Here is an 11,845-nt window from a genome sequence, read left to right as displayed (position 1 = left end):
CAAAAACTATCATTGCCAATCTCATTAAAATCCGATGTTCTGATACGCTACCCTCCACTAACATCTGGTGGAGGGTAGCGTATCAGAACATCGGATTTTAATGAGATTGTATCATTGCTTGCAGTAAATGATCTCAAATAAATTGATTCAGTTATAACCACAAAAGTGACTTTTTTATTATAATTATTGAATTAATTGTGGTCAAGTTCATTTGAATAAATAAACCTCAAAGATGTGTTAACACCAAATGGCAACAGATAACCGAAAGGCCATGAACAATGAGCAGAACAAATACCATATAGCATTTATATCAAATATCATCGCTCACGCAACACAAATGATGAAATGGTCTCTTATTAAGAAACACTATCCGAGCGAAAGATAAGATCTGGTACAACTGTTTGTTCGGATAATCGTCCAGTAAAAATTGGGCTATGAAAGTCTGATGAAAACTGATCATTTTGAATATGGTCATTTCCGTAAAGTGACCAATCCAAGTCGTTATTATGGTCATCATCAGTTCGGGTGTAGTCAATCCGCCCTCGCCATCTGAAAAAAAAAATCACTAGCTACATAAAAAACCTAAATCATGAATCGATTAAATGTTACTAAGTGATTAAAAAAAATCATACGTCATTTGCGATACTAGTGATTAATAAAATGTTTATTTTTGTATACTGGTTTTACTTTATTAAAATAGATAAGTATAACATGTATGAACAAAGGTTTACAGAATTACATATTCATAAAAGAAAAATTAGAGATGAAGCGACATGTCATGTCTTTTTGTTTAACATTTATCTTAGGACAAACATAAATGGTTATCTTAAATATTCAATGAGAGATCATTTTCTTTATAAAAACATTTTTGTAAATAAAACAAAATGAAAGACATCATTTTTGAGTTAGTATATAATTGGCAACCAGTGGCTCTTGTATTTTTGATATTCATTTAAACAGAGTTTTACTGTGCGTATTGATGTGTTTTTTTTCTACATTGGCTAGAGGTAAAGGGGAGGGTTGACCCCGCCGCATTTGTGCGCCTGTCCCAAGTCAGGAGCCTCTGACCTTTGTTAATCTTGTATGATTTTTAATTTTGGTTCATTTATATGTTTTGGGGTTTAGTATGACGTCCATTTTTACTGAACTAGTACATTTTTTTGTTAAGGAACTAGCTGAAGCCTGGCTCCGGGTGCGTTTTTTTCTCTCGCTGTGTTGAAGGTTCAATGTTGGCCTTCAGCTATTTTATGTTCTTTGGTCGTGTTTTTGTCTCTTTTAACTGCACATTCACCTTTTCCCATCCTCAATTTTAGCCATACTAAACAATAAGAACAATAGTTTGATTGAATTACTTATAATTTATCAAATTGTCTTGAACTGGCGGATAATCTTAAGGTTGGTTGTGCTGAATTTTTTAATATTACGAACTACTAGTATATCAATTTAATTTATCTAGTATTTTATCTATATGTTGATATTTAAAATTACTGAATGTAATGCAACGTTCAGACGTAATTCGAATTCAATTCGCATTAACTATTTCGAATTAGTTTAGTTCGCATTCGAAACGTTTAACGTCCGAACTTTAAAAATTCTAATCCGAATTGCAATGCGCGTCAAATTTGCTTTACTGTCCGAACGTTAACTTTTAATTCGTAATAACAAAAACGCATTTCTAATGCGAATTGGATAATGCGAGTTATCCAATTCGAATCAATTCGAATAGAAAAATGAAGAGTGTATGAACGCGATTAGCGAATTTCTGTCCGACTTACCTCTTCCATCTGTAAATAGACAAAATAATATAACATTATTAAAATAAATATTCTTTGGTCTTGATTTTCAACAGTATTTATCTTTTTTTCCAATGGCAAAGAATTATAACTATGAATAAATTTAGCATAAATAAAACTTACATAAAAATACTGTTAAAATGAGAAATATTAAATGGCAATTCAACAAATTATGGTAGATATCTTTGTTTAAGAATAGCTAAATTATTTTTCTTTGCTAATTTACATTATTTACCACACGGAACGACAAAAAACGCTACAAATGAAACTCATTTTGAAACAGTAAACAAAATGCATTTAATTTCTTTAACAACTTTCATTTAATTTGTAAAACATAAATGGTTGATATATGTTTGTATACTTACACTTTAATTCCAATCATCGCAAGAGTTAGTGTTGCTACAGTGAAGAGTGTTGCAAGGATACCGACGGCTATAACCACTGAAACAAAACAAAAAACAATATACAGCATTTTGTTTATAAATTCTGTAATGATCATTGTTTGTGATTTGTTTTGAGTAAAACATTCCAAAGGTTAAATTACTTTAAATTGGTACTTATAACGAAGCTACTGAATTAAATAATAGTTCTAAGACATATTTTGCTTTTAAAAACACTAGTAGCGAAAAAGGCGGGAAAAGAAACAGAACAACATTATAATCAAACTACTAGAAACACATATGTGTGTCCACACCTCATTTATATTGTTCTGACATTATTTCATTATACTTTCTGTTTTGAAAATGGTCTTGGAATCCTCAGCTTTGTTTCGTAATAATACACACGTCCAAAACCTTGGGTATAGCAATTATCAGCATACAAACCCTTGTAGAAGAAGGACATGTGAATTGCATTGTGTTTAAGTTACTTACAATTATTTGAAGAACCTATAGTTACAGCTTTGTTGTTTGTTAAGATAAAATCTGAGACCGTATCTGTAAAACAAAGTTAAAAATCATAAAGATGCATGTATTTTTATATATCATAATTTTAAATGTCAATTTAAGTCGATAACTGTGCTGTCCCTTAAGCCGTTATGCTCATGAATACTGACATTTGTCGCATCTAACACCATGCAATAAAAAATGAAGGATAGATTATATCGATACCAAAAGCAAGTTCAGAATGAATGAAAAAAATAAATACTGCCATCCTCGTTTGGTTGTTCCTGTTCTGGTAATTTTTTTTGCTAGCAGTTTTTGTTTTTACCACTCGTCAGAAAAGTAATTAGTTAAATACTCACACGGAAAAATTCTGAAAATGATAAACTTCACTGGGTTATAGCTGATGACCGTAACTGCATTCACGGTCATCCCAATATGTCGGATGAAAAATTAGGTCAGTATCTGTATTGTCTGTTAAAGTGTTTCTATATCATTTTCTTTACTAAGCATACATTTGTACGATGTAAATTTATGAAACATTCACACGGAAATCACAAATTACTACACAGAAATGTGTATGAAAGAGAAAATTGGATTTGAAAAAATCGCTAAGATGACCGTAAATCATATTCGAGATGACCGTAACAGGATCAGCGATTCATAACAAGGGTGACCGTAATTGGTTAAAGATGACCGTAATTTATAAAGGATGACCGTCAATTCTAAGAAAAATCCGTATTGGTATTCATAGCTTTTTGTTGAGTTTGTCTCAATAGGGGCTTGGGGAGCGGATATAAATATGTTTAATCAATTTCTTTTTAACTACTAGTATTTGCCGTATTTTGACTTGATGACAATGATAGTAAATTGTGATATTTAAGGACATTAAAATTTTAATACAAATTGACAGCGTTACGATGAAAAATTTAAGAAACGGAAAAAACCCCATTAATTGACCATATGAATATCCGGTAATCGAGCCCATGTGTATGGTTCCAGAGGAAGCAGATTAAAACCTTAGTTTGTCTTGATATGTTATGACATTTCTGTTTATACAATTTGACAAGGTTCCCCCTTGTTAAACGCTATTCGTACCATCTGAAATAAAGAACATTTGCAATGGTAGTTGAAACGATATAATATCAATGGATGTACATACATTGGCATTTTAAAAAGGTGGATCTATTATTTAGAATTGAATACTTCTTTTTGTAACTTCATTGGGGGTGTAAACGCGTTGACAGAAGTACATTTTGTATGTTCCGCGCTTCATTCTAAAAATGTGCGCACGGTCAACGCTTTTACAACCCTATGAAGTTACAAAAAGAAGCATTTCCGCGCTTCATACAAAATGTACTTCGGTCAACGCTTTTACACCCCAATGAAGTTACAAAATGAAGCATTCAATACTTATAATTACATTTTTTAGCTAGGATCATGAAAATACGATTTTTTTTTATTATTTCATTCACCTGTTCACTTTATTGTGGGACCTCGTGTTATCAAGAATAATAAGTTGTATTGTGTAATGCAATTGCTTAAGGAATAACACGTGATGTGCAGTTAGCCAATCAGAATAACGTATTATAATGAAACATACATCTTTCTGATGAGTTAAGCCTTTTTCAACTGATTTTTATATAGTTCGTTCTTTTGTTGTACTGTTATACCACTGTCCCAGGTAAGGGGGAAGGTTGGAATCCCGCTAACATGTTTAACCCCGCCACATTATTAAGTATGTGCCTGTCCCAATTCAGGAGCCTGTAATTCAGTGGTTGTTGTTTGTTTATGTGTTACATATTTGTTTTTCGTTAATTTGTTTTATATAAATGAGGCCGTTAGTTTTCTCGTTTGAATTGTTTTACCTTGAATGTCATATCGGGGCCTTTTATAGCTGACTATGCGGTATGGGCTTTTCTCATTGTTGAAGGCCGTACGGTGACCTATAGTTGTTAATGTCTGTGTCATTTTGGTCTATTGTGGACAGTTGTCTCATTGGCAATCATACCACTTCTTCTTTTCTTTTCTTTTTTTATATCTCATGTAATTATATGACATTAAAAGGAATCCAAGAAATAAAAAAAATCTACTGGCTTGTATTTGGAGGCTTCATAGGGTGAACTAATGTATGTATTTGAAGCACGTCTTATTTTCTTCTACATATAGGATAATACTCTCTTATAAATTCGTTTTATACCAATTGCAACACGATTAATTATTTGAATACAAATACGGATATTTTTTTAGAATTGACAGTCATCCTTTATTAATTACGGTCATCCTTTACAAATTGCGGTCATCTTTTTACCAATCACGGTCATCCTTGTTATATGTTACGGTCATCTTGAAAATATTTTGATGATGATTTACGGTCATCTTAGCAATTTTTTCAAATCCAATTTCCTCTTTCATACACATTTCTCGGTATTAATTTGTGATTTCCATGTGAATTTTTTTTATACATTTACATCGTACAAATGTATGTTTTGTAAAAAAAAATGATATAGAAACACTTTAACACACAATACAGATACTGACCTAATTTTTCATCCGACATCTTGGGATGACCGTGAATGCAACGTTACGGTCATCAGCTTTACCCCAGTGTTAGAAGCAAAAAAAAAAAAAAAACCCCAAACAAGTGAAAATGATTTATTTGACTTCAACATACGAAAGACAGAACCATTCCTGATAATAGTTTCTTTATATATACGGTCCAAAAATATGACATGTCAAATACGAATGCTCAGTATGAAAAATATTGTCAATCTTTTGATAAATAAACCCCATTTGTGTCAATCATTTTTACAACTCTGAATACCGGTGTGAAGTTGTAGTAAAACAACAAACATACCGATCTCAGAAGAAAATTCTAAACGGAAAGTCCCTAGGCAAATGGAACAAGAATGTGTCCAAAGTACACGGATGCCCCACTCGCACTATCATTTTCCATGTTCAATGGACCATGAAATTGGATATAAAATATAATTAGGCATTAAAATTAGAAAGATAATATCATAGGGAACATGTGTACTAAGTTTCAAGTTGATTGGACTTCAACTTCATCAAAAACTACCTTGACCAAAAACTTTAACCTGAAACATGCACTTTCATTTTCTATGTTCAGTAGACCGTGAAATTGGGGTCAAAAGTTTAATTTGGCTTTAAAATTAGAAAGATCATATCAAAAGGAACATGTGTACTAAGTTTCAAGTTGATTGGACTTCAACTTCATCAAAAACTACCTTGACCAAAAACTTTAACCTGAAACATGCACTTTCATTTTCTATGTTCAATGGACCGTGAAATTGGGGTCAAAAGTTTAATTTGGCTTTAAAATTAGAAAGATCATATCAAAAGGAACATGTGTACTAAGTTTCAAGTTGATTGGACTTCAACTTCATCAAAAACTACCTTGACCAACTACCTTGACCAAAAACTTTAACCTGAAACATGCACTTTCATTTTCTATGTGCAGTGAACCGTGAAATTGGGGTCAAAAGTTTAATTTGGCTTTAAAATTAGAAAGATCATATCATAAGGAACATGTGTACTAAGTTTCAAGTTGATTGGACTTTAATTTCATCAAAAACTACCTTGACCAAAAACTTTAACCTGAAGCGGGACAGACGGACGAACGAACAGACGGACGGACGGACGGACGGACGAACGAACAGACAGACAGACGAACGGACACACAGACCAGAAAACATAATGCCCCTCTACTATCGTAGGTGGGGCATAAAAATCAAAAGCTCAAACACACCAAACGAACAAAAAACAACTGTCATATTCCTGCCTTGGTACAGTCTTTTACGTATGGTGAATTTAACCTGGTATTATAGCTAGCTAAACCTCTCTCTTGCGTATTACAGTCGCATACAACTCCATTATATTGATAGCGATGTGTGAACAAAAACGTAAAAAATAAGGGTACACCAGTCAACATTGTGTTACACTATTAATCATTATAAAAACAAACAAATATATCAACAAGGAAAACAAGAAACAAACACAGTCCTACAAAAGTAATACACCACCCTATTCTACTTTTTATTTGTTATAAACATTGAATCCACAGCAAAGGATGTAGAATACAAGTTTTGTGCTTGTGGTTGTAGTGATGATGGGAATAGACTATATTTTTTGACTCCTCAGAAAGATTCTTTTAAAACTATTTCTCTACATGACTCTTGATACATTAAGAGTCTTAATTTTCAAATTTTTCTAGTTCCAATCTCTTAGTTTAAAATCAGTATCACCCATTGACTTTTTTGATATATTCATTTACAATTTTGTCATTACCCGTTGCTTTCTTATTATTTTTGTTTGGCTTTTATCTGTATCTTTTAATTTATTGCATGTCTGCAATCAATATTTCTAAAGCAAAATACATTTTTTGAACCTTTTATTCTTCATACAAGACAGTTTTGAAATAAATTTGATTTTTGGGCCAAAACTTTTATTTCTTTTCAAACATTGTATTTTGTGTACTACCTATGAGAAGTTTGTTTTCTAACCTTATAAGAACAGTATACTTATTTACATGCCTTGAATTTTGTACAACACCCCCTTAAAATCAGACTGAAAGTTCACAACTGGTACTTACTATTTTTTATAAATTGACATTTGTAGGATACTTCGACGTAGCTCGTTATGTTTCCACACGAATCTCCAAATAAGGCTTTGATTGCAGGTATACGACACTGTAGTTTTCCCTCACATAACGCTTGTACTATATGAAGTGCATCTGGTGTCTGACAAAGTTCTGTTTCATTGTCCGAGCACACTGATAGCATTGATCTACCAAACATGGCCGACACTATGTGAATCGTGTGATTCACGTTACATGCTAAGGCTGATGTGCTGTCTTCACATATAATGGTATATGATGCATCTGGAAGTGAAATAAAAAATGTACCGGAAATTATATTTAAAAGTAAGCATTGAAGTATGGAAAACATTGAGCAAATTTTTTAGGGATGTACTATAAAATGTATGAAGCGATGTTTGTTTTAGTACAAATCTTAAAATGGAAATTTAATCAGTAAAACAATGGTATAGAGGTAATGAAAACCAAATGCATATCTATCTGAAACAGTATAAGCAGTACTTGTGGTATTTTGTTTTGTTTCGATTTGACAAAAGTCGTTGAAAAGAATGTTTTTCTTATCTTACGGATCTCACCTTATTAATTTTATACGATCAATCACTGGACGTACTAGACATGAAATTTGTGTTACTTTTTTCAGATTTGTAGTTTCCAAATATTTATCATGAAGACCACAGACACTTGTCTCAGAATTATTTCCCCCTATATTAATTTTTTTTCTGAGACAAGTGCCTGTGATGAAGACACCGAGTAACAATTTAACCACGTGTGATATATGGCGTCTTAAACGGCAACTACCCCAAAATCATAAATGTCTAGTTTTATGGAATTTATTGATTGATTGATTGATTGTTGGTTGCTTAACGTCCAGTGTCAAATATTTCATGCATGTTTAGGACGAGTACAAATTAAGATTAAATTCAATAGGTAGATCTCGTATGATGGTCGGGAAAATTTGAACTGCAACAGAAAAATGAGGGTATATTAGATAGTGACAGATATTTTGCCTTGCAACAGGCCACCTACGGACCCTCAAAGAATTGTTGCATGGGTTCTCAAATTGTTAAGAGCGTCACACTCTCTTAACACGAGGCATCAGATTAAACGTCCTCATTCTGACCGGACGTTGCTGTGTACTTGATACATCCCGCACAGCCAAACGGACACCCAACTTTGGCAAGCGTTTAACTGCCGGTCGGAAGAAGACCAAGTGACCATATGTCGATTCCCCTGTCACCCTTGGTGGTTATGAATTTTACGACTGGTTTTAGAGATTTAAAAAATATATATAGAATAACCATACATTGTCTCGAAATATCAATGTTATTTGTACAAGGCTTAGAAACAGGTAGAAAGCAAGGCTGTGCCGATGTTTACTGATTTTTCGGAACCACATTGTCAACGTCATAAACAAGGTGATATACGGTCAGTGACTGTATATCACATATGAATATACGGTCAATGCAATTTGACTGCTCAAATAGCACAGCTGCAGTATATTTATAAATAATGTATACATTTACATGTATATGTCTAGTATGCTTTGTATATAGCAAACAAAAGTATCAACAACAAACTATTTTTACACAAGTAAAAACAAATAACAATATTTCAAAATCTTCACAGAGATTACGTAATGTTTTTTTAATGACTTACCATGTCCAGAAGCAAAGCAATTGTTTAAAATAAACAACACAACAATATTTCCTACCACATCCAAACGCATTTTCGTTGTTTTTAACATTTACTTCATTATTCCCGGATTTCAGGATTTATAAGAAGGAAATGATTATATATTGTTTATTGTGAATTTTATTAATACCAAAATGTTTTACAAGTCTTAAGTGTCTTTATAATCCAGCATGTACTTAAGTGTACATTTACATCATTGTCGATAGCCTAATTTGGAGAGGGTCGATTGCTCACAGTCATGTTAACGGACTCCGTCACATTTTTTATGTGCCTGTCCCAAGTGAGAAGTCTATCATTCAGTTGTTGTCGTGACGTTGGATGTTTTCTGTCAAATTCATCGTTTTTTTCGTTTAAATTGTATAACATTTTCACATATCAGGAATGAATTGGTATGAATATCCACCAGTCAAGAGATCAATTGACGCTTAGCTGTAAACAACAATACGACATTTAACGATGAGCCTTAAAAAGCCCCGACTTGACAAAATGCTAAGGTAGCAATACACAGTTAGGAGTTTAGTTTCGCTTTTTGGCCCCTGTGGATTTTTAAAATAGGAAAGTTATTGTGTAATAAAAATCATTTTTAGACAGATGAGTGCTAATTTAGTCTTCAAAGATGGTTTATAAGTTCATCAAGATTATTTTTTACATGTTTTATGGGCTGTTTTCTGTTTGACTATCCGTATTTTCATAGCTAGACCGGCCATCGGTCCAGAAATTAATGTACTGTTTACAAACACTCTTTTTCTACGCGAAGTTTTTGACGCAATTTTACAAAAAAATGAGATGAAAGACATATGATTTTCATTAGATTTGCTGAATGATATATGTACACAGTTTCAGAAAAGGTATTACCTCAAATGATTGAAATTCTACTTTTAACCAAATTTTGGGGAAATATATGACATCTTTCCCCCCCTTTTTGCAATATTTTATAACAAATAAATGCAGATTGTTGCCATGGATACACCAAAAAGAAATTATATTTTACCATTTTATATACTGGATATAAAATCTATGGAAGATTCTGATTACATACATATGCCCATATATGACACAAACAGTAAGCTTGATATTGCAAGAAAGCAATGAAAAGGGGATGGTAAAATTCATAAGGGCAAATTTTAGTATTTTTTCCTAACTGTTTATTGCTACCTAAACAATTCAAAAGAGAATACCAAGTGCCTGATTTATGAACAAGCACATTTAGACCCTAACTTGTGTGTGCCATCTTTTCTTCCTTGAATAAGTTAGTAGTCTTCCTGATTGTCGCTGGAATATACAGGAGATTTATTGTGTGCTTCATTTACAACGTATGTTCGACATATGCAAAAGGAGAGGGTTATGCTAGCGTAACAATTACGATTATCATACATTATTGTGAGCCTGTACCAAGTTGTTCGTTGCGGTAATATTTGTTCTTCTATTTTGCAGAGTCGTATGCTTGTGGTAAATTGGATCTGTTGTATTGTCAGTTTTAATTGGCGGGGCCTAATTGCCTTTCCTGTTATCCTTGTTTGTGTATATTATTTTAAGAGTATTTGATGTCAGTGTCGTTTATTTTCTTGTTGACGATATGAATTACAAGATCCATTATGTCTCACAGTCAGGACAGGGAGGTAATAGCTTTAGAAAGCCATCATGTGTTTTCTATATCGTCATCTCAATTTCTTTTCGAACACAATTGTCATGGATAATACGCCAATATTTTTCATTAATAGCAAATTAGCATTATAAATCCATTTTCATATAGAATTATATACTCTATTTCTTACATAATGAATTAGAATCAATAGTTAGTAATTGGAAATTGAGATGAGTCTATCTCAACAAGCAACTGTCTCTAACATATTAAAGATAGCATATTTACATACACTGACACCTATAATACTTGGTAATTCATATAGATGCAATATTGCAAAAACTCTCCGCGAAAAAAGTTAAACAAACCTACCTGACACACATCTACTGCATATGTACGGAAGCCGATTAGTGCCAGAGTGCAGTTTTATTTTGATTCGTTGAAACGACTGAAAATAAAACACTTACCGGCTTCCGTACATTTGTGAATAACAATTTTTTATCAGTTGATTTTATTTTCTGTCAAAGGGGAGACAATTCAAATTGAATCACATGTAAATCTATAATATATTAAGTTTATAACAAGATATTTGCAATGCATTTTCCATAGATTACCGGAATCAGTGGTGTTCAACATTTAATTTCTTGAAGAAAAAACAAACTATAGAAACTGGGTAAAATTTCCTATTACTAGAAATTTCAGCGTGTTATTATAGAAAATTTAATGCAGGAATGCAATTTATTTACTACTAGTAAAATTTTCGTTCAAATGAACAATTTATGTGATTTATTTTATACAAACTAATATTTTTCAAAACGACAAAATGTAGAATTGCATTGCTTTATTTTATTTTATCTCTTGAAAAAAATGCAGGAAAATGATTCACACTTACAGTCTGAGAATCGCATGACCTTGTTTATTTCCCAAAATATAAATTTACAGTATCGATAGCCTTGGGATTATGAAAACTCATAACTGTATATTTATTAATTTTGTTTTTATCTACTTGTAACATTATGTTGTCAGTTGTTAATTCGGTTAATTTGACATCCTTGTTTAGTGTTAAAGTTATATATTACAAATGAAGAGTTTTAAAAACAAAGCTTTATATGAGTGTGATTCAACTGTGAAATAAAATACTTATGGTGGCTCTTGGGAAGGCTATAGTTGTTAATTTCTGTGTCATTTTGGTCTCTTGTGGAAAATTGTCTCATTGGCAATCATACTTCATCTTCTTTTTTATAATTAATCATTTCAAATTGAAACACTCCACATTATTTTC

At 32.3% G+C, this 11,845-nt stretch overlaps 1 protein-coding gene across 1 annotated transcript; it reads right to left on the bottom strand.

Moving 5' to 3' along the window:
- Positions 1 to 313: 313 nt before the first annotated feature.
- On the bottom strand, positions 314 to 9,094 carry LOC139488084 (uncharacterized). Its single transcript, XM_071273448.1, has 5 exons — positions 8,946 to 9,094; positions 7,287 to 7,574; positions 2,666 to 2,728; positions 2,159 to 2,234; positions 314 to 549 (listed from the first exon to the last, which is right to left on the bottom strand). Exons 1-5 carry the CDS (start codon positions 9,031 to 9,033, stop codon positions 357 to 359), a joined length of 708 nt encoding a protein of 235 aa, XP_071129549.1. The 5' UTR covers positions 9,034 to 9,094; the 3' UTR covers positions 314 to 356.
- Positions 9,095 to 11,845: the final 2,751 nt, after the last annotated feature.

Source organism: Mytilus edulis, chromosome 9, assembly GCF_963676685.1.
Source record: "Mytilus edulis chromosome 9, xbMytEdul2.2, whole genome shotgun sequence".
In the NCBI taxonomy this organism is placed as follows: Eukaryota; Metazoa; Mollusca; class Bivalvia; order Mytilida; family Mytilidae; genus Mytilus; species Mytilus edulis.
Note: the sequence above shows the minus strand (reverse complement) of the source record. Positions and strands in the feature narration are given on the sequence as shown.

Bases quoted from the DNA above. Each gene is read 5' to 3' on its own strand.
- LOC139488084 (XM_071273448.1), bottom strand. From the start codon at position 9,033: ATGTTAAAAACAACGAAAATGCGTTTGGATGTGGTAGGAAATATTGTT. The intron at 7,575-8,945 runs GTAAGTCATTAA...TTTCACTTCCAG, and splicing joins TTGCTTTGCTTCTGGACATG to ATGCATCATATACCATTATA. The intron at 2,235-2,665 runs GTAAGTAACTTA...GTTTTGTTTCAG, and splicing joins TATAGGTTCTTCAAATAATT to TGGTTATAGCCGTCGGTATC.